We start from the raw sequence: 23,971 nt of genomic DNA, 5'->3' as shown, positions 1-23,971 counted from the left end.
CCAATCTTAAATCTGGCATTCATGTCCCGAAGAACTGGATGGTAGTCAATCACCAGATCATAATCCTTGATCAACTCCAGCCATCTACGCTGCCTCAAGTTTAGCTCCTTCTAAGTGAACAATTATTCTAAACTCTTATGATCAGTATAAATCAAACATCTCTCTCCATAGAAATAATGTCGCTAGATCTTTAGGGCAAAACCCACTTCCGCTAACTCCAAATCATGGGTAGGATAATTCAACTCGTGCTTCTTCAACTGTCGAGAAGCATAAGCTTTCATTCTCCTATCTTGCATCAATACACAACCAAGATCCTGTCGTGAAGCATCACTGAACACTACAAACTCTTTACCATTGGTAGGTAGCATAAGCACTAGCACTGAAGTTAGGTAGCTCTTCCACTCTTGAAAACACTTCTCACATTTCTCACCCCAAATAATGATTGCTTTAACCTTCTTCTGGTCCACACAAATTCCTTTTTCTAAGTACCACATGTCTAAGAAGGACCATTTCCTGTGACCAAAACTCACACTTCTAGAAGTTAGCATACACCTTTTCTTCCCGGAGGATCGGTAATGTTGTACGCAAATGCTGCCCATGCTCTTCTTTAGTTGATGAGTAGATCAAAATATTGTCGATGAAGACAATCACAAACTTGTCGAGATATGGTCTGAAGACTATATTTAGTAGGTCCATAAATGAAGCTGAGGCATTAGTCAACCCGAAAGGTATTACCAAAAATTTATAATGCTCGTATCACGTACAGAACGCTGTCTTCGGCATATTACTCTACTTGATCTTTAACTGATGGCTACCCGACCGAAGGTTAATCTTCGAAAACACTCTTGTCCCACGCAACTAATTAAACAAATCATCTGAAGAAACCATCCTTTTTCTTCACAAAGAGGACTGGCACACCCCAAGGTGACATACTCGGGCGTATGAACCCTTTGTCCACCAAATCATGTAACTGCAATTTTAACTCCTTAAGTTTTGTTGGTGCCATGCGATACGGAGGAATGGAGATTGGGGAAGTACCTGGTAGCAAGTCAATAGCAAACTCAAATTCTCGATCTGGAGGTAATCCAGGCAATTCATCAGGAAATGCATCCTCAAACTCTTGAACAATGGGGACATCTTTGATGTTTGGTGCAACAATTCTTGTATCAACTACTTGGGCCAGGTATGCTTCACATCCCTTACGCAATAATTTTCTTGCTTTCACAGAAGATATCACACACCTCGAAAGAACCTTCCTTTCACCATCAAGCACAATACTAGATCCATGAGAGGCCTGCAGGATCACTTCTTTCCTGAAGCAGTTAATGGCAACTTTATACCTGTTCAGCCATTCCATCCCTAGAATGGCATCAAAATATCGCATCTCCAATGGAATCAAATCTACCTCAAATTCTATATATTTCGCCTTGATGGGACATCCTGGGAAAACTACCTCTCTGACAATCTCTTCGCCAAGGGCTGTTTTGATCACCAGGCCACAGTCTAAAGGAGAAGCTATCCTGTTAGCATGACATGCAAATGCAGTGCTACCAAAAGATCTCTCTGATCCTAGGTCTATTGAAACATATGCCTCATGATGAAAGATAGATACAATACTTGAAATCACGTTGGATCTGTCCTCGGCTTCCCCATTGGTCCTGGCATAAACTATGGTTTGAGAACAGGTATGTGGTCATTGTGCTTCACCTGGTGTAATAACTGATCTGGTTGGGGAAACTGGTGCAGACCCAATAGGTGATACATTCTAAGACTGACTCTATCGTCTTCCAGGAGATGCTGACCCAGGTGTTCCATGGCCTAACTCTGGACATGTTGACTTAAGGTGGCCTGTTTGCCTACACTAATAGCATATGGGTGGCTCACGACATGGACCAGGATGAAATCTGTTGCGGTTTCGGCATTTGGGAATATTTCTAGTTGACTTTCCTCTAAAACTACAACTCAAAGATGTAGTACGTTTTTGACTACCCACTCGTCTGGACAACAGTTTAACTAAGCTAGATCCTTTAAAATCTGAAGAGGTGCCCTCACTCTTACTACGCTTGGATGCTCTTGAAAAATCTAAGTTTCTTTTCTTAGCTAGATTCTCACAAAGGCATTTACCTTCAATGACCAATTTATTGGCCCTCAAGGCCAACTGAACTGCTTCCTTTGGTAACTTGGACAAAGTTAAGCTCTGACTGATCTTGTTATCTTCTACCGGTACATGCTGAACTGAAAGAATTGGAGGGGGTGGTGGCGGCACAAATACTGGCTCAGTACTAGGCTGTCCCCCGAACAGGCTCCAATAACCAAGGAAATCACGGTATTCCTAGTACGTTAGCTAACGACCTTCGGCATCCCAATACGCCTTAAAGACTTGAAGAGCTTCCGGGGGTGGTGCTACTCCCAAAGTTGCAATATTAGGCTCAAGGTCTGGGACACCGGGAGCATGCACTGATGTTGCCACAACAACCTCACGTCCTAAACTGACCTCTTACCTAGAAAGAGAAGGAGGTTGGACAAGAGGACGTTCCTCAGAAGGAATACCAACTCCTTGATGTGCAAATGGACGTTGTGCTGGCATTCTAGCTGAAAGGAACAAGAAAAACAAATTTCAAACTTAATTCCTATATGCATTTACACTAAATGCAAATCAGTAATTGGATCCACTAATTAGTAGCGAAACAACAGGTTTAGGATTCGGACTAAGATCAGCCTAAACCTCTAGCTCTGAACCACTAAAATTGTCATGCCCAGACACTGGCTGCGCACGTGGCAATCACCACGACAACAAGGAGTGCACCCTACAACATCCTACCTCCTAGTCATCGTAAGGCTCAAAACAAACCCGCTATCACAACTTACTGAAGAGGGAGACAACCTCCACTACAGAACTGGCCGGGGCTCCAAATATAGCTAGAAAGTATAAATACAAGAATAGTATACCAAGGTTAAGTCTAGTGGAACTCAGGGTAAACTCAGGGTTGACCACGCCACTTCCCATTAGGCTGGACAGTGGAACTTCACACTACAGTGTCAGACCTAAGTCCGTTGTCACCATCAAAATCCAAATGCCACAATGCAACTCTTTCCAATTCCAACTCGTGGAATCAAGCATATCATGTGTAAATACGGAAATATACATTAATCCATATTCCATTTGCATGTAAAATACATTTACATGTAAACATGTTTATTCCAAAATAAATATGTATAAGTATAATAGAATCATTTTGCTAAATAACTCATTGCTCAAAATAGCTCTATATATATATTGAATGAAATCTGATCCATCATCAAGTTTAAGATATAAAACATATAAAGAAACATTATCATACTCTTATTAAATCTATGCAATTAACAAGTAAACCACTCACTGAGCCAATCGTCTCGCCTTGAGACGCGCTCACAGGTCGGCAATTTCCTTCCCTTGGGAGGAAGCTTCGCCACCTAGAATCAAACAAGAAATCCAAGAATCAATTAACACAAGAATGGAAACTAAAATGCATGCGAATGCAAGGTTACATGTCGAACATGTAACTCTAGGGTTTTAGGAGAAAACGACGTCATTTTGGAACCAAACGACTCCAAATCAAAGTAAAACAAGTTCCAATGAATTCCAAAGAAGAAGGGCTTCGATTTGGACCAAAGAAATTCAAGAAAAGGCCAAGGTTTTTGGGTACTGCATAACCACGAATTTGCTACAGTAAACCTGTCCTTGTTTCAATAGTTTATCGTCGATTTACAACACTAAAACACAAAATTTTATCACAAACGTACACACAAATGAATATCAACAACATTGGCTTCGATTTGAGCCCAAAAACAACTCAAACTAAGGTTTATTTGTAAGATTTTCAAAAATTTCAAAAATGATGAAATACGAGGAAAATACGAAGGAAAAACCTTGGATCGAAGCCTTATCACACTCAAGAGCTTGGGAGGAAGGAGTTTGAGGCTTTGATTCGAAGAAAAAGCTCGCCGACGAATTTTTTTTTTCAAAAACAAGTGTTCGGCCGAAGAAGGATAACAAGTGGAAGAAGAAAGAAAAGTAAAAATGAGAGAAAAGGAGAGCAGCCACGTTGCTTCTTATCCCTTAAATTTTCAATTTATTTTAAAGAAAAGGAAAAATTACCAAAATGCCCTTAGAAGAGAAAATAAAATGAAAAATGTCCAAAAGACCATTTTACCCCTGGTTTTCGGCTGGTTTTCACACAAAACCTACTGTGCAATCATGCAAAGATGCCACTAGTGCAAAATGACAATTTTTCCCCTAATGAATGGACAAAAATCTAAAAAGACATGAGGTCAAAAATCAGGACATGGTACCACACTGTTCCTCCCCCTGAATCTCTCAGGTTGGAATTGCTGTTTTTCTCAACGGGAGGAGCACGCGCCGGGGGCTCCTAGCAGAATCATGCTTATGGAAACACGTGCCAAGCATGACCACACTCCCTTCCACTAAAAATCACATGCGAACACTTAGCCGAGTCACTAAGAAGCTGCCTATGGAAACACGGTTTAAGTACGATCGTGCTTAAACCGCGTCGAGCTTGAATATTGCCCTTTTAATTCTAATTTTTAGAGTTTACCCTCATCTTTTTTAGGGGATTCAACTCTTCACCGGGAGGACTATGAAGAGGGTGAAGATCAGGCTTCACTATACACTCTAAGGGGATAAAGGAGGAGTCGGAGGCACAAGAGAAGTGGGGTTAAGCATAAGGAGTTCGACATAGAAGATCATCTTGAGTAGAAGGGAGTCATGTCTTCTTTCTCTTGTTATTTATCTATGTCTTTCTTTTTATACCCGTCCATAAGGGGCTAACTGTCCACGGTGCCCCGGGGTGTTGAACTATGTGGTTTTATATGCTTGACTACTTGACTGTTAATGATTACGGAGTTCTTTGAGTTTCATGTGTTTAATCTTGTGTTTGGTTATCTTGATGGCTTGAATTACATAGCTGCCTTGGTAATCTAGTTATCTTGGCATAACTTGGTGTATTTGAGAACTATAGATGCAATATTGCTTTAGGGTACACACTTGAATCATGGAATGTACCTGGTAACCATTATAATCAAGTTAGCATACTATAACCCATAGGAATCATCCCGGGGCATTGCTCTCTTATAGTTTAAAACACAATCCTAATGCCCCGGTTTCTACCATTATTTACTTTTTCACTAATTTGTTTTTATTTAAATCTCTTCCTAATCTTTGTTAGAGTGAACATCAAAAGATAGATTAGTACTTTAAGTCCAGTCCCTGAGGTTCGACAATCCTACCCCTAGCGGGGTACCACTGTATTACTTGTGTGCGACCTGTGCACTTGTGAAGACACATATCATGGTCGTTCCTTTAGTCTCTACATAATATGGTCACTGACCCACTTCTTACTGGCTTTCGGGTTGACTGTCGTATCGACGGCCGACCGCAAGTGTGCGTTGCTTGCATTATCTTCATTCGGAACGTCTCATCATTTCTCTATTTGGATGCATGGACACGCCACTGACAATCCGGAGAAGTACACCTCACAGTTAAGCGAAGTCTGTCACTTTTTATGTATTTGAAGTCAAAATTGTGCTGTATGGTGTGGCTGTACAAGGCATATTTGAAATTATCCACACTCTAGAACCGTTGTCCTACTTGCAATGTTGATCTATCAGATGTTTGTGAACATGAAGTAATACTAAGCACGCACCTGCAGGAGAATATTGGGATAAAAACATCTTTATGTCCGCATTCATGCTTTCTGAGATTAACTCCCTACGAATGTCAACGCATAAGGTAAGGAAAAAGTCAAGAACAAAACACAAAAAACTCAAAGTAATATACGGGAAATCAATATAACACACAAATTACACATATAATACACATGAAATGCATATAACACACATGTAAGATATTGTAATACACACAAACATATACAACTACATGAAAAAATAGTGATAATTCACAGGACGACACGCGACATAATAAGAGCTATCTTTATTGCTGAATTACGATGGTGGTAAGGAGCTATTAATGGTTGCTTCCGCTGCCCTACTGACTTCTTCAACAATGATGTCCACCACACTCTTCTTAAAAGTGTGGTGTATGTGGCACATGCGTTGGAAATCCGTATCTGACTCAATTGAGCAAATCATACCGTATGAGTCAGATGTCACAAACTTCCTAGTGACTCGAAAAACATCCAGTGACCACCGCTCACATATCTCGGTCACAACACCCTCTCATGCTGTGAGGACCGTGAATTATAGTAGCCGTCCTTCACCTCTGAAATAAGACACAACACAAAATGTCTCCATGATAACTAACACCTACATAAACATTAGAGAAACCCATAGGTTAAAAAAAATCCCCCAAGGAGGAAGTAACCGAAACTGAACTACACCCTCGACAAAACTGAACGATAAGAATGGAGATGTTACTTACTTGAACGATCAAAAGAAGGAGGCAAAGAAGAAGAATAACGACAAGGAGAAGAAGAACAATGACAAGGAGAAAAAGAACAAGAGACAGAGAATGAAGATGAAGATGTAGATGTAGTACACTAAAAGAGGATGGAGATGAAGCCTTTTGCCATTACCTACCAAAAGTTTGATGTGATTGGGCGGTAGGCAAAAGAGAAGGACAATTCTGCCATTTGAGAGGAAAGACATTAACTGGTGTGGTAAGTGTTTGTGTGTTTGTGTGTTAAGAATAGGAAGTATTCTTTCCTTACGATGAGCATTACTTTTATCAGGTTTAAGCGCTAATATATGTGTATTTGTGTTCTTTTGCGCATGTAGGGTTGTGAAGCTAAGTATTCAGAAAAGCAGCAAAAAGTAGATCGTGAACGCACTATTTGGTGGAATCTTTGAAGGAACAAACGCGAAGACACAAGTGGGGCTCTAAGATATGTGAATGTGTACCAATTTCAATATATTCAAGTCATTATAATGAGTTGGAGGGGCACGAAGGCAGTCACATTTGTGTATCCTGACTTACGCATTGATAGCAAGATCTTATCCAATGAGGCCTTTGATTAAAGAAGAGTTGCGATCTACGGCATAAACGTGTACCCGTTTATGTTGCCTCGATGAAAAGTGTGGAATTGGGAGTGTTTTGGCGGAGTACTATAGCATGTTACTATAGCAAATCATTATAGCAATACACTATAGCAGTTATTGTTCACAGCTGGCCGAAAATTAGGTTTCCAAAGAATCCACACGGGCGTGTGGAAATTCACCACGACCATGTGGAAATTCCACAGGCCCGTGTGGAGAATCCACAGGGGCGTGTGGATGCCCGATTCCAGCCCTATTTAAGCCGCGATTCAGCTCGATTTTTTGGAGATCCTTTTCACCATTCTCTCTAACTTTTCTTATCTTTTGGGAGGCCATCGGATAGGGTTTTGAGAGGCTTTTGCTAAGTCTTTGGAGTGGTTCTACGGATTCGACACTGCGCTCAGCTTGGAATAAGGTTATTTGGGGAGCTTTCGTCGGCATCAATTCGGCGAGGTGTGCCCTAGGCCGAACAAGGGGACCTTTGGAGAAGATAATGCTACTCCACAAGACCATCGACATGAATACCGTGTGGGTTTTTCTATGGAGAGCTAAACCCCTAGTGGGTACTTGGATTTGTGAACCCTAGGATGTATTTGTTTCATTAATCTTCTATTATGTTTTCCTTAATTGATGTCTTTAATTGAGTTTCAATCTTGAATGCTTTTTGTATGATTTTTCCTTTAGAGTGACACTAGGGTTGAGAGTCTACATTGGTAACCTTTGTGAGTGAGTGACACACCATTAGGGTTAGACATTGTAAGATTGGAGAGGGTCGAGAGGGTGAGTCGAGAGGTAGCGAAGCGTCCCCTTTCCCCTCCAATGTGATTTATCTTACCTCCACGTTCCAAGAGTTCTTTGTGGTCATAGTAGAGTGAATAGGCTAAGGGATGACCTCCGCTGAGGCTTAGTTGCACAGGCAACTGAGTAAAACATTAAAGTGACTTTAGCACTTAGGGCTTAATTGCGACTAGGGGTCTTTCGGCTGACCAAAAGGGTTAGATCTATACATTGGAATAGGGTTTATCACTTGGAATCCCTAGAGTGTCTTGCAATTGTACACAGTGTGAGGTGTTGAGATTGATCGATTTCTCTGCCGGGACATATTGTAGAGTTAGTCACAGTTGACCTTAGGTTTGGGACCTTGTATTTAAGGATTTCCACTATTCATTAAGCATCAATTAGGAGATATAATAGTTGATTTTGCACTTGAAGCAATTGTCCTAGGTGGAACAATATCCGAGTACCCCACTTCAATCAATTGCCTTACCTCTCATCTATTTGTTCTTCTTTCTTTCTTATTTCTTTTATTCTTGCTTTCATTACATTTTATCAACAAAATCATTATTCCGTCTTCGCTTAGTTAAATAGCATTCTTGGTATTTTTATTCCCTACTCCATGTGGATACGATACCCACTCTCCTGGTATTTATTACTTCGACAAACCCGTGGTCTTACTGATCACACGCAAGGGGCGTTTTCAGAGGGACTACAGAAGAAAAATGAAACTTCATAAGGATTTTTAAATAATTTCTTCTAAAAATTATTATTAAATAATATAAATAACATCAATAAATAATACAGATTTTCCATTAAATAATAAAATTTTTTCAAGTACTTTGCAATGAAAAACTTTCCTTGTAAAATCTTTCACTGTAAAGTCTTTCTCTGTAATTATTTTCCCTGCAAAGTAATAAAATAATTTTTGTATGTATAATAAAAAATGTGATTGGAATGCATGTAAAGTTAATTCCTTCATTTGGTATAGCTCTCTATGTAAAGTTATATGCATTCTCAATTTTGCCCATGATTATTCTAGTTAATAAAATTAATATATATATAAGTTAAAATCCCATTATCAAACCTTGTAACATCAAATGAATTAATTAAAATTGTACAAAAAGCTAAAATCTTTTTCCAAAAATATAGAATTTTATAAAAAACATTAAAAAATTAAAAAAAATATTAAAAAAATCTAATGAGTGATCATTCTTGTCTTAGAGTTTTGGAAAGAAAAGAAAAACGAAATAGTTTTGCTATAGGGTTTTTAAAATCAAGAAAAAATAAAAAAATTTATTTAAATAAAGGTAGTATCGGAATTTTACTCGCTTAATATTTTCACACCCTTTCCCTATTAATCATTTTCTCTAGTTAAAGGGAAAGTAATTACATGAAAATTGTTATTTTGCATTACTCATATTAAAACAAAAACAAAACGTGTGAAAATTTTTCACAACTTTAGATTTTTTTATAAAATTGTTATTTTCTCCGTACCAAACGGCTCCTCAGCACAAAGACACTAGCACCCTTGAAAAGGAAAAAAAATCAACTTCATATAGCTTTTTTTTAATAATATTATTTAATCACTCCATCTCAATCATAACACATTTGTCCTATTTTAACAGTACAAATTCCCACTAATTAATTAAATAAATTCCACCGGGCCCCACAGCTGCTGTCCTTGAGCCGATTCCCACCTATTTAATCACCCAATAACAAAACTTCATTGCCACGATTCCCGCCGATCAATCGCCGAAGCATTTCCCTCCTCGCCGTGTTTATGGATCCCGTCTTCAACGTTGATAAGCTCTCCTTCGAGATCTTCTCCATTCTCGAGTCCAAATTCCTCTTCTCTCCCTGTGCCGGCGCCGGAAGCGGCAACGGTAAGGTCCGGATCCTCTCCATCGATGCTTCCGGCGACGCGATCCTTGCAGCAGCTTGCCTCGCTAGGCTTGAAGCGTCTCTCCGGAAGCGATCCTCAAACCCTTCCGCCCTCCTGTCCGACTTCTTCGATCTAGCCTCCGGCTCCGGCCCAGGTGGTTTCCTCGCCGCCCTTCTCTTCACTCCCCGCCCTGACGGCTCTCCTCCAATCTCCACTGACGATGCTCTCCGCCTCCTCCTCAAAACCAGGGGCCGGATCTCCCGATCTCCGGGGATTCTCCGGCGTCCCCGACGCATTTTCCGGCGATTGTTCGGCAACGCTACGCTGAGGGACGCCGTGAAGCCGGTGCTGATCCCCTGCTACGATCTCCGCACGCGAGCACCATTCATGTTCTCACGTGCCGACGCGGTGGAGGCAGCGGAGTATGACTTCAGAGTGCGGCACGTATGCTCCGCCACGTGCAATGCCAAACGTGTAGAGTCAGTGGATGGGACGACGAAAATCGAGGCGGTCGGTGGCGGAGTTGCCATGGGGAACCCCGCGGCTGCGGCGGTGACGCACGTGCTGAACAATGGGGAGGAGTTCCCGTCCGCCTCCGGCGTCGATGATCTTCTCCTCCTTTCGTTCGGCGGCGGAGAGGTAGTGGCGGCTCCGGTGACAACGGAGCTTGTGCCCATCGCTGGCAAAGGCCACGCAGACATGGTAATATAGAATTTTTTTTATGGAAAGTAATTTTTCCGATTTTTTTAATTGGATTAAGTTAGTATTTTTATCCTTTCGTTTATGTTTGTTTTTAATTAATTAATTATTTAATTAATTTGTTATTTTCAGTTAAAGTTTAGGTTGTTATTTTATATCAGGTGGACCAAGCTCTTGGCATGGCTTTTGCATATAGAGGGTCAAGAAATTATGTTCGGATTCAGGTATTTACTTATTTATTTGTTTATTCGTTATTATTTTTTTATAATAAAAAAATTTACGGTTTTACAATTGTTATAATATATATTGAAAATTGATAAATTTGGGATTCGCGTAACATTGTTCAAAGATTTAACTAAGCCACTCAAAAAGGTTTAAATAAGTGTTGATTCAAATAAAAATAACAAATACAATTTTCTAAGCTAACTTTAAGCAGGACAATTTGTACAGACATAAATCAGAATAATTGTTCCTCTTAATAGTTATCAAATATGACACTAAAAGTGGAAAAAGCATGCCTCTGACAAAGATTCATTGATTAACTTTTTTTCTTTTGCAGGCAAATGGATTGAGTGGTGCAAGAATGAATAAAACAAAGAAGAAGAGTGTGAGTCGTGTGACGGACAGGAGAAAGCTAATGGAGATGGCAGAGGAAGTGCTGGCCCAGAAGAATGTGGAGTCAATGTTGTTCAGAGGGAAAAGGATATCAGACCAAACAAATGCAGAGAAACTGGAATGGTTCTGTGAAGAACTGATCAAAGAACATGAAAGAAGGATTAGCAGCAACAACACCGAAACCCCTCCGGTTGTGCTAAAGCAAGCCATGACACCAACAACTACATTGTCAGCCACTACAAGCAGGACCAGTAGCATCATCACCACTATCTCAACATCATCAATCACTTCCACTTCATCTCCATGAATGGTTTTTTTTTTTTGAAAATATAAAATATTATTTGTTTGAAGTGTGTATATAGGTGAGTGAGCTGTATAGTGTGATGTGGATTGGATCTTGTTGCCTGTTGTCTTTCAATGTTCAGCAGGGTCCTTTTGTTATAATTAAGAGAGGTTTGATGTAGAGGGACGGAGATATTGATTAGTTTTATTGTGTGGATGAAGTAAATTAAGCTTTAATTTATTATAATTGTTCTGGACAAGGACAGATGAAACACCATAATAAGTCACTCTCCAACATGTTTCAGGTTGGGTTGTTTTATCAATTATGAAATGCCAATAAGTATGTTTTATGCAAGGATTTAAAAACCGGACCGGCCGGTTGAACCGGTTGAACCGGGAACCGGCCGGTAAACCGGTCCGATTACTCACATAAAATAGTAATGAACCGGGCCGGCCGGTTCAACCGATTCAACCGGTGAACCGGTTGAACCGGACCGGCTAATTTATTAATTTAAATTATTTAATTGGTTTATTTATTTTATAATTAAAAACTTAAATAAAGTTAATAAACTTATTAAATTGGTCCAAATTTCAAAAAGGCAAAAAAGTTAAAAAAATAAAAATAAAAAACAAAATGGCCCAAGATATTAATATATTATGATTTATTATCATTAATTTATTATAATTAACTTATAATTTTATGCTAATCAATAATTAAATCATTAAAGTTAAAGTATTAAAGTATTAAACTAAACATTTCAATGGTTTAGTTTTTATTTTTTAATTATTATTATTGTTGTGTACTTATATACTTATATTTTATTTAATTATTTATTTTTTAATATTTGTTGTATAGTTATATCCTTGTATGTATGTATATTAAAAATTTTAATTTTATATAAAGTTGAGACTTTGTGACCTTATAAAGGTAATTTAACTTTGTCATATCTAATTTTGTATTTTTTTTATTATTTTTTCTTTATTTTTGAAGTTATTTTTTACTTATTTTTTTAATTTTTTTAATTTTTAAGTATTTATTTATTTGAAAAAATTAATTCCGGTTGAACCGGCCGGTTCAATCGGTTCAACCGGTTGGACCGGAACCGGTTGCCTAACCGGTTCGACAACCAGTCCGGTTATTAAAACATTGGTTTTATGTACATAGAATTGCTGGTGATGTTTGACATTAGCTTTTGGGAGTTCTTTTTGAGGTTTATTGGCAAGACAAATTTACGCTCATTTAAATCAAGGAGCGGTTGACTTGCCAGCAGACAGTGCATACGTATTGTTTGTTTAAAAATACTTATCAAATGGTTCAATAAACTGCTTATCAAAATAATAATAATAACAAAGACTACTATGTATATAACACATATCTTTTGTTAAAATGTCATATTTATAAATTGTACTTTCGGTTACAAAATTTTTTATTTTTATTGTCAAATTGAGCTATAATATTTTCTTAAAAAATTACAAAATTGTGAATGTTTTCAAATATATATATATATATATATATATTTCTAACTGAAGTCATAGCAAGATTTTATTATTGTGATAAAGCAAATTTTGTAGATTTAGAGAAAAGCAATAATCACCTACTTCTTAAATTATTCTAAGTATATATATCATCATTTTCTTACAATTTCATCATATTAATTAGATTAAGAGAGAAAAGTAATAATCCATCCTTGATAAACTCACTTCCTCTATAGCCCCTTAAATTTTCCATCTTCCAAAAACAACCTTATTTTTAAATTTTATTACCTTTAAATTCAAAATAAAATGAAATGGCCAAATTATCCTTATAAGGGGAAGATGACATAGGTTAGCTCCAGCCCTCCTTGATGAGTGACAGCTTGTGGCGGCATTGGAGCCCTAGGCTCTAGCTATCTATGGGGACTAGCTCTTGCTCCTTTTGCTTGGAGTGCTCATCAGCTCAAGATTACCAAGATCTCTCTCTATAACCAAGCAAAATCCAAAAATTATTATTAATAGTTTAACTTTCAGGTTTAAATATGCAGATTGGACCCCTGCACGACAGTGCTTGGGGGCATGCTCATAGTCGTGTATTTTATTGAAATTTCGTAGCTTGAATTGGGTGAAAAATCCATCTCAAGATATTGCCACAGGGTGAAGCACGGTTGTGCTTCTCGAAGAACGGCTATGAAAAGAGCTACTTTCCCGTGCTTCATTAATTCTTCAAAAGCTGTAAACTGCACACGCATAAGCACACCCGTACTTCTTTTTACACAGTCATGTATAGAGCAAAGGTCTATGTTGGCTCAGTTAACTCTATGTTCTCAGCTCCTGTGATATTCATTGCCTAAGCAAGCCCATGCTTGGTTCGGAATTGGTCTTTTCTTTCTTGTTTAGCTCTAATTCACGCGTATTCTCCTTTTTTTTTTGCCAAACAAAATTAGACAATAGTACAAAAAAACTGATCAAATAGGTTGGTTTTCAACTATCCAACCATTATTCGAATTCCCATAAGTAAGAAATAAAAGTAAAAAGTGTAAGAATGCTTTATTGAGTAAGATGTTGGGGTTTCAACTATCTAACTATGGTTGAAATTCCAACAATTCTTTTAAGTTATTGGTTCTAATCAGAACAACTAAGAAGATTGATAAGTGCTTCAGTAAACATATTTTTATATGTGTTTTACATGCATTAAGCATTATTTTTACCATGGTTTATATCTCATATTGTGTATTTGGTGTTCTTTAGTGCAATTAGGTTGTGAATGTCTTGAAGGATTAAAAGGGAGCAAAGATAGGCTATAAAGGCACAATATTAAGTGTTCTTATGCTATTCAAAGACCAAGGCATGAGAGGAGCCCATGAATGTGAAGATGTGTGCTAACTTCCAAGGAGCTTCAAGCCAATTCACTAGTTGGAAGGGCACAAAGGCAGTCACATCTTCATGTTCCTTCTCTTTATGAAAATTGCAAGATCTCTAGAAAACGCGTCGAAGAAGAAAAGTCTTATAGCCTACCACATGATCGTGTGCCCGACTATGTGGCCTCAAGAGGAGAATGTTTGGACCGCGTTTGTGAAAAGTACTATAGCAAAAGGTGCAGTATTTTTTTACTGTAGCAATACTATAGCAAAGTTATTGTTGACGTGCAGGCGTGGAAATTCCTGCAGCCCACGCGGGCGGGTGGATAATCCACAAGGGTTCGTGAGGGTACGTGATAGACGCGGTTCTGAGCTATAAATAGGCCGTTTGCCCTATTTTTGGGGGACTTTTGCGGGCTTTTGGGCGAGCACTATGAAGGCAAGGCGGCTAGGGTTTTGAAGGAGGTCTTTGGCAATATTGAGGGAAGTCCATCACCAACTATGATCGATCTTCTATTCATCATAGCATAGAGGGAGCCTTCAGCGACCTAGCTTCGGAGGAGGATTCTTCAATACGTTGGGCGACCCATCAAGGCCAATCATCATGAATTCAAGGGGGTTTTTCTTCATGGTTTTCATTACTTTTCATTGTATTAATAATTGTCTTGTAACTTGCCCCATGGAGGCCTAAACCATAGTGGGTATTTGGGCATGTGAACCCTAGGATCTATTCTTTGTATTGATTTGCTTTATGTTTCTAGTTAATCCGAGTTGATTTGAGTTTTAACCTTGTGATTTCATTGCTTGCATGTGCTATTGATCTTTGTGATTAATCTACATTGCTTGATTTGTTACTTTGATGTGAGAGATCTCCATTAGAGTTAGAACACCAAGGTTAAAGAGGGTTGAGAGGGTGAGTCATGAGATAGTGGAGTGTCCCCTCTTCCTTCCAATTGAGTGTTTCCTATCTCCGGATTCTATAGACTCTATGAAACCATATTTGGTGTGAGGCATGAGATTGATAGATTTCTCCGCCGGGACATTGTAAGGGGTTAGGGATCCTTCACCGGGAATTAGGGTTGGATATATTTTTAGGAATCGGTTTAACTCCTAGGTATCTCTAGAGCTTATTGCGGTCATATGGGGTGTGAGGTTTTAAGATTGGGTGATTTCTCCACCGGGACCTTGTAGGGTAATAGTGCCGGTTGCTTGGAGACAAGGGCCGGTTGTTCTTGGATTACCTCAACTCAATTAAACTCGGTTTAGAAGCATTTAACGAATCTTGAGCTTCATGTTAGATCTAAGTTGGAGCATTACCCAAGTACCTCATTTTATTGATTGAGAGCTCCTTCACTTTAGTTCTTGCCCTTTTGCTTGCTTATTAACTTTTCTTGCAATTAGTCCATTTCATCACAATTCATTGATTCTGACTAGATAACTGAGAATTGGTTAATACTAATACTTCCGTTCCCTATGGATTCGACTATCCACTCACCGGGGTAATTATTAGTTTGACACCCGTCCACTTGCGGTTACACCCAATTCGGGCGCGTGTCGAAGATAATGGCTTGAACACTAGTGGCTCTAACTAAACAGGTAAGTAATGAATATGATATCCAAGGAAGAAATATTTGAATGGTTTATTCTAATCAAAACAACTAAGAAGATAGTAGCTCAAACAACAACTAGCGAAGAAATATGAGCATGACTAAATAGTTAGTGTATATTGTTAAATAACTAAGGGACAAAAATGAATGAGAGCTTAAATGAAACTTCATTTATTACTAATATGCATCTCAAGAATTTAAACATATTAGAAAAAGAATTTGTAGCAAGGTCATTTTTCATTGTTAATTGTCTATTATACTCTTTTGGAACTCTTTTAAAAGAGAGAAATCTTCAAGTGACTTGCAAATTTGTAAAGGCCTCAAGGTCAAGTGAAATTTCTTGAAGATCTTTTACATCCCTACTTCTTTTATTTATTTAAATCCAAAAATAACCAAGATAGTCCCTTGATACTTTTATTCTAACCATTTAGTCCCTATAACTTTTTAACTTCTACTCCTTATTGAGCTACATCTAATCAAGTCTCTATGATTCAGTATTTTACTAAAGGCCAAAAATATCCTTACTGAGCTACATCTAATCAAGTCTCTATGATTCAGTATTTTACTAAAAAGCCAAAAATACCATCTAGGTACTGGGACTATTAGCATGGGTAGGTGGCATTTAGGGGTGCACGAGCACCATATGAGAGCTAGTAAGATCTCAAGCTAGTAAGATTGCGCCAGTAAGGGACGAGATCTAGCACAATTTTCAAGTAAACTTGAACCTTGCTTTAACAGTAATACTACAATCTATACTTCCCCAGATTACTTGACACAGGAAGATTTCACCACTTCAAGATAGGCCAACTCAGGAGAGATCTCCTGGCACTAAAAGGTTGTTTGGTTACTAGTAAGTGAAATCACAGTTTAAGTGAAATGACAATCTAAGTGAAAATGTTGTATTTTAAATTACATCATTATTGTTTGGTGACAACGGCCCTTGCTTGTGACCTGCAAGTGCACGGGTTTGTCGAAGTAATAAATCCCAGATGAGTGGGTATCGTATCCACAGAGAGTAGGGAATAAAAATACTAAGATTGCTATTTAACTATGCTAAGATGGAATAACAATTGTGTTGATAAAGTGCAATGAAAGCAATAATAAAAGAAATAAGAAAGAGAGGTTCAACTAAAATGAGAGGTAAGACAATCGATAAGAGTGGGGTACTCGGATATTGTTCCATTTAGGACAATTGCTTCAAGTGCAAAACCAACTATTAAGTCTCCTAATTGATGAATATTGAGTCGTGGAAATCCTTAAACACACAGTCCCAAACCTAAGGTCAATTGTGACTAACTCTACACTATGTCCCGGCGGAGAAATCGATCAATCTCAACACTTCACACTGTGTAGAGTTGCAAGACGCTGTAGGGATTCCAAGTGATAGACCCTATTCCAATGTATAGATCTAACCCTTTGGTCTAGGCGAAAGATCCCTAGTCAAAATTAAGCCCTAGATGCTAAAATCACTTCAACGCTTCACTCTGTTGCCTTTGCAACTAAGCCCAAGCAGAAGGTCATCTCTTAGCCCATTCACTCTATTACGAATGCAAAGAACTCTTGGAACGTGGAGGTAGGATAAATCACATCGGAGGGGAAAGGGGACACTCCGCTACCTCTCGACTCACCCTCTCAACCCTCTCCAATCTTGCAATGTCTAACCCTCATGGTGTGTCACTCACTCACAAAGGTTACCAATGTAGACTCTCAACCCTAGTGTCACTCTAAAGGAGAAATCATACAAAAAGCATTCAAGATTGAAACTCAATTAAAGACATCAATTAAGGAAAACATAATAGAAGATTAATGAAACAAATACATCCTAGGGTTCACAAATCCAAGTACCCACTAGGGGTTTAGCTCTCCATGGAGCTAGTTACAATCAACAATGAAATCGAATGTTAAAACAAGTAATCCATAGAAAAACACCCTCGGTGTTCGTGTTGATGGTCTTGTGAGTGGTCTTGGCTTCTCTAAAAGTTCCCTTGAGCGGCCTAGGGCATACCTTGCCGGAACTATGCCGATAAAAGCTACCCCAATGACCTTTTTCCAAGCGATTCGTGGTGTCGAAGGTGTAGAACTCCTCCAAAAACCTTGCCAATACCTCTCTAAACCCTAACCGCAAGCCTCTCACAAGTTAGAGAAAAGATGGAAAGAAGGATGCTGAAATCGGGCTGAATCGCGGCTTTAAAAGGGCTGGAATCGGGCATCCACATGGGCATGGGGAATTTCTATACGCACATGTGGATTCTCTGGAAATCTCATTTTCAGCCGGTCGTTAACAGTTAATTAATTTAATAAATTATTTATTAAATTAAAAAAAATTATAATTAAATTTTAAATACATTTATTTTTCATTCTTTTTATTACTTTTAAATATGCTAATTTGTCGTTTAACTTGTTAATTAATTTTCTTAATTCTTTTAATATTATTTCTTCTGTATTCATTCCTTGTAGATGTAATTTTTCAAAATGATCATTCATAACTATATTTAATCTTTTATAATATTTTCAAATATAAAATATTTTTATAATATTTTTATAATTAAATATGAGATAGCTTTAGTGGTAAGATAATTATAGTGGCGAGTGGATGCCACTTTCTTGACAACATTTCATCTTACAACAAATTTTGTCGTAAGTTCAAATGGTGTACAAGTGGGTGAGATGTACGTTGTTTTACATAAACTTACATATAAATGAAATTTTTACATCAAACCAAATAGCTACTTTTATGTAAAATCATTTATATTATAGTAATTTACAACTACTTACAAACAACCAAATATGCCTGAAGAGAGCGTGGTTTGGTAAGATCTCACCTTAGTGCCAGGTTACATTTTAGGTTGTCTTGTGTTTGTCTAACATCAGGATGAGTTTAGCGGCGCCTATTCGAGATTGCTAATCATGACGTAGAGTTGACGTTGGAGGTGTTGGGCACATTTGAGGTGAAATGAGGCAAGGTGAGCTGGCATCGGGCTGATCAGATTCGGTTCTAGCTCTACGGTGTGCTCCACTAGATAAGGTATACCAAGTTCACCATCCAATTGGGTCTCTATGATGTTAACTTCACCTGGACTGCCAAGTATGAGGGGCTGCATATCAGCCATCCCCTTGGTGAGCCACATGAGTTGGAGTGGCAGCGCTTTAGCACTGATAGGACCTTCGACGCTCACTAGTTAAAGGTTACTTCCTTCCCTCTCCCACTTGTAGGTACATTCATATGCTCCTTAATAGTTCTTTGGCAAGGCAAGGCGACAACACAGGGGTGGTGAGTAGTAGGGACTTTGATAAGTGTCTAAATATATGTGTTTTATCATATGTATTTTATACGCTTATGATAAGTGCTTGTGTATAAGTAATACGAAGTATACTTTTCTTACATTGAGCATTATTTTTATTATATTTTATGGCTCATTCGTGTGTATTTGTGTTCTTTTGTGCATTTAGGGTTGTGGAGACAAGTTTTGAAGAAAGAAAGCAAAAGTAGATCATGGACGAAATTGTTGATGAATTTCTTAGTTTGAACAAACCTGAAGACACAAGTTGTTTTCAAAGACATGTGGGTGTGTGCCAACCTCCATTGTGCTCAATTGAATACACACCGTGGAGGGCCACAAAGATAGTCACACTCATATGTTCCGACTTGTGCAACTTTATCAAGAACTTCGTCAATGTGGTTTCATTGAAGACACGACATGATCTACCTCATGGATGTGTGCCTATTCATGTGGCCTCGATAAAAAGAATGGATTCGGGAGCATTCTAGCGAAGTATTGTAGTAGTTTACTATAGTAAAACATTGTAGAAAAATCAATGTAGCAGTTACTGTTCACAGCGCGCAGGAAATGAAGACCTGGAAATCCACACGGCCGTGTGGAAATTCCACACGCCCGTGTGGATGCCTGATTCTAGCTCTATAAATACCGCTTTGAGAGTTTTATTTGGGGATCTTCTTCCTATCTTTTCCCTATCTTTAGGGGAGAGGCGGCCATGATTTGGAGAGGCTTTTGGCTAGGTTTTTGGAGTGGTCCTACGGCATTTGACATCGAGTTCCTTTGGAGGACAACTATTGGGGGAGCTTTCGTCGGCATCAATTCGGTGAGGTGTGCCCTAGGCTTGAGAAGGGAACCTTTGGAGAATATGAGGTGCTCCACAAGACCATCAGTACGGACTATAAGGGGGTTTTATCTATGGATTGCATGCATTTACTCTTGATTTCATATTTGCTTGTGTATCGCTCTATGGAGAGCCAAACCCCTAGTGGGTGCTTGGACTTGTAAACCTTAGGATGATTTTGTTTCATTGACTCTTATTATGTTTCTTTAATTGATGTTTTAATTGAGTTTCAACCTTGAATGCTTATTGAATTGATTTTCCCTTAGAGTGACACTAGGGTTGAGAATCTATCTTAGTAATCCTTGTGGGTGAGTGACACTCCACTAGGATTAGACCAAGCAAGGTTGGAGAAGGTCGAGAGAGTGAGTTGAGAGGTAGCGGAACATCCCCTTTTTCTTCTGATGTTATTTATCCTACCTTCACATTCCAAAAGTTCTTTGCGGTCATAATAGAGTGAAGTGCTAAGAGACAAACTCCACTGGGCTTAGTTGCGCAAGCAATAGAGTGAAGTGTTGAAGTAATCGTTAGTACTGGGGCTTAATCGTGACTAGGGGTCTTCTGCCTGGACCAAAGGGTTAGATCTATATTAGGGAATAGGGTTTATCACTTGGATTCCCTAGAGCTTCAAGCAAGTCTTCACAGTGTGAGGCATCAAGAGTATCCTTTCCGCTGGGGTATAGTGTAAGGGTTAGTCATGGTTGACCTTAGGTTTGGGACTATGTGTCTTTTGATTTCCATGACTCATTAAACTTCAATTAGGAGGCATAATAATTAGTCTTGCACTTGAAACAATAGTCCTAGGGTGAGCAATGTCCGGGTACCCCATCTTCATATCGATTACCTCTCCTAATTCATATTGTGTTCTTTTCTTTTTTCTTATTTTTATTTTCATTGATATTGTTCACTCAAATCATGAATTGTTTCACTTGATAGCTAAATAGCATCAATATTTGCTTTCTGACAACTATTCCCTATGGATATGACTATCCACTCACCAGAGTACTTTATGACTTCGATAACCCGTGCACTTGCGGTACACACGCGAGGAGTGTGTCAGCTTAGCATATATTTCATTAAGAGTTGATGCCCATTTTATCTTAATCGACTTATATTTGCTTTGTATGGCATTAAGAAGCCGCGGAGGACATGAGAATATGATTCGTGTGAAAAAAAGAAGAAAACCAGGTCGCAGTACTGTAGCGTATTTGCACAAATGAACCGGGGAAGTTTATTTTCACCCTCCTCTATTGTTTTCATTGCATATATTGCTTTGTTCTTCATGATTAGTGTACATTGAGGGCAATGTACAACACTAGGTGTGGGGAAGGGTGTTGATTGTTTGCTCACCCGCAAGTGTACGGGGTCGCCAAGTAATACCTCGTGCAAAAGCCCAAGGATTGTATTCCACGAGGCTAAGGAGCTCCTATTACTCCTCCATCACTTAATTTCTAACCTTACAATTTAAACATGCTATTTCACTCTAATACATGAAATAATGCAAATAAATCACAAGTATAACAATTCCAAGGCAAGCAAGAAATCACAAGAGCAATGATGATGATGATAAATAGCCCTAGGGATGAGGATCCCCTTGAGGGGTAATAATGATATATGGATGCATAAGAATAACATAGCAAGGGTGATTTATGCCGACTGATCTCAATGTTAGTTCAACCCCAATCTCTCAGCGGTTAAACCATAATCCCATATGAATAATGACAAGGATCTCTCCCTAATCACATTCCTATGATTGCATTAAGTAAAGGAAGATCACATGATAAGGATACACTTAACCTAAGTCTACCCTTAAAAGTCAGAGGGGCTACCGACATCCAATTTCTCGGCATGTTGATACAATTATACCCCTTCTAGCTCATTAAGGATCTAGTACATGCGAGTAGGTCACATCTACACGTACAACTCAACAAAGAACTAAGGATTTCTCCATTTCATAGTTCTAGACATGAAGAGCAATGAGCCAAACCATAAATCACACCAATGCATTCCAAAATAAAAGTATGGCATCCACAATACATGTTGAACCCCCCCAATGTTCACCTACATCCGGTGGCCTTGGGGGACTAGTGTGCCATCATACAAACAAGTATCACAAACTCAAGAAACATAAGAAACAAAAGCATAAATGGCACTCCCTAGTTCGAATGATGGTGAAGAAGAACAATGCCTGCCGAATGACGCTTCCTCTAGCCCAAAGAATGTCGAATGCTCCTCCTCCTTTGATGATGAAGCTCTCCCCTTGAAGTTCAAGCTCTTGATCCCTTCCAAGCCTCAAGCCACGCTCTCCCCAAGATGATGTCTTCGTTTCTCCTCTCCTCTCCCACCCAAGTGTTGGCTGCCCCAAAAAGTCCTCAAGAATGGCCTCCAAATGCCCTCATATACCCCCATATACTCCCCTCCAAAGCAGCCTGTATGCCTCTCAAAATAGACTCAACAACCCCCCAAAATGGCCTCCATACTGTCAGTATACTGGCTCAATGAGGACCTCCATACTGATGGTATACTGGCTCAATGAGGACCTCATTGTAAGGCTGGCAAACAATCAAATTGTTCGCGAGTAGCTCTAGTTTGGTTTAATATTGGTTCAAGTTCGATTCGATCATTTTAATAACAAACTGAACTTGAACTTAAATTTGAACCCAAGCTAGACTTAGCTTGATCGAGTTCGGTTCGAAGTTTGAATATATATAATATAATAATAATAATAATAATAATAATAATAATAATAATTTATTGTTTTTTTAATTTATTTTTAAATTTTAAAATTAAAATAGAAATTAATTTAAATTACAATAAAATAAAACATAAATTAATTTAAATTACAATAGTTTTTTAGACTATTTTTTCTTAACTATTGGATCATTTGATCTAACGGTTGAAATTTGTTAGCATATTTACAGTTTTTTGAATCAAACTCAAACCGAACTCGAGCTGAAGATTAAAATTTCAAACTTAAACCGAATTCGAACAAAGATTATAATTTCGAACCTGAACCGAACTCGAGCTGGGCTCAACTCATTCAATTTCGGTTCATTGCCAGCCCTACCTCATTGAGGGCATTTGGGGTAGGCAAAAGTGCACTCTAGCACCCATAATAGTATCCATACTGGCTCAATGAACACCTCATTGAGCCAGTATGCCTTCAAACACACTATCCTCTTCTCTGACTACAGTAATCATCCAGGGGTCAATCCAGGGCAGCATTGAGGCCATATGCCATGGTTCAATTTCTGACTTGAAAACTCTCCAGGTGCTACAGTGGTAGCTACAGTGTTCTTGCTACAATACTACTACTGCAGTACCCCCAGCTATAGTATCTGCTACAATGAATATGCTACAATACTACGACATGGTTTTCTTCTCTTTTTTACCCAAATCATATCTTTGCGTCCTCCATAGCTCTCTTATGCCCTGCAAAGCAAATAATACATGATTAAACATGAAACATGTATCAATTCTTATGAAAATACATGATAGAGGTAACAAATACTTATCAGGTATATGTATTAGGGCCATTGTTTACATGCTAGTGTTATCGATGATGGCTTTATTCATTCTTGTGAGATTCTTCTAGCTTGGATTAATGAATGATGCGAGTTACATGTTTTTTGTGCTCTATTGAATCCTTTTTCACCTATAGTATTATCTTTTGCACTGAATCTTTTGTTGATGCCCTGGGAATAGCCAACATGACTACTCTAACTCTCTTGTATGCTTGACAATGCCCCTTGCGTGTGACCCGCAAGTGCACCAGTTTGTCGAAGTAATAAATCCCAGGTGAGTGGAGTATTGTATCCATAACGAATAGTGATCAAAAATACCAAGATTGCTATTTAACTATGATGAAGATGAATCAATGATAGTGAGAATAAAATTGATGTGTAAAGAACTAAAAGAAAATAAGAAAGAGATGCACAGTAAAATGAGAAGAAAGGCAATCGATAGAAAGTGGGGTACTCGGACATTGCTCCCCCTAGGGTTATTGATTCAAGTGTAAGACCAACTATTATGTTTCCTAACTGATGTTTAATGAGTTATGGAAATCCTAAAATACACTGTCCCAAACTTAAGGTCAACCATGACTAACT

The 23,971-nt window shown here is 38.5% G+C and overlaps 1 protein-coding gene across 1 annotated transcript; it reads left to right on the top strand.

The window, feature by feature from the left end:
• Positions 1 to 9,536: 9,536 nt before the first annotated feature.
• LOC120276979 (patatin-like protein 3) lies at positions 9,537 to 11,530 on the top strand. The gene is made up of 3 exons (XM_039283718.1): positions 9,537 to 10,411; positions 10,570 to 10,632; positions 10,968 to 11,530. Exons 1-3 carry the CDS (start codon positions 9,608 to 9,610, stop codon positions 11,328 to 11,330), a joined length of 1,230 nt encoding a protein of 409 aa, XP_039139652.1. The 5' UTR covers positions 9,537 to 9,607; the 3' UTR covers positions 11,331 to 11,530.
• Positions 11,531 to 23,971: the final 12,441 nt, after the last annotated feature.

This window comes from Dioscorea cayenensis, chromosome 15 (genome assembly GCF_009730915.1).
Source record: "Dioscorea cayenensis subsp. rotundata cultivar TDr96_F1 chromosome 15, TDr96_F1_v2_PseudoChromosome.rev07_lg8_w22 25.fasta, whole genome shotgun sequence".
NCBI lineage: Eukaryota > Viridiplantae > Streptophyta > Magnoliopsida > Dioscoreales > Dioscoreaceae > Dioscorea > Dioscorea cayenensis.
The sequence above is the reverse complement of the archived record's forward strand: the minus strand, read 5'-3'. Positions and strand labels throughout refer to the sequence as shown.

Coding starts and splice junctions, on each gene's coding strand:
- LOC120276979 (XM_039283718.1), top strand. CDS start 9,608: ATGGATCCCGTCTTCAACGTTGATAAGCTCTCCTTCGAGATCTTCTCC. Junction 10,412..10,569: donor GCAAAGGCCACGCAGACATG/GTAATATAGAAT, acceptor ATTTTATATCAG/GTGGACCAAGCTCTTGGCAT. Junction 10,633..10,967: donor GAAATTATGTTCGGATTCAG/GTATTTACTTAT, acceptor TTTCTTTTGCAG/GCAAATGGATTGAGTGGTGC.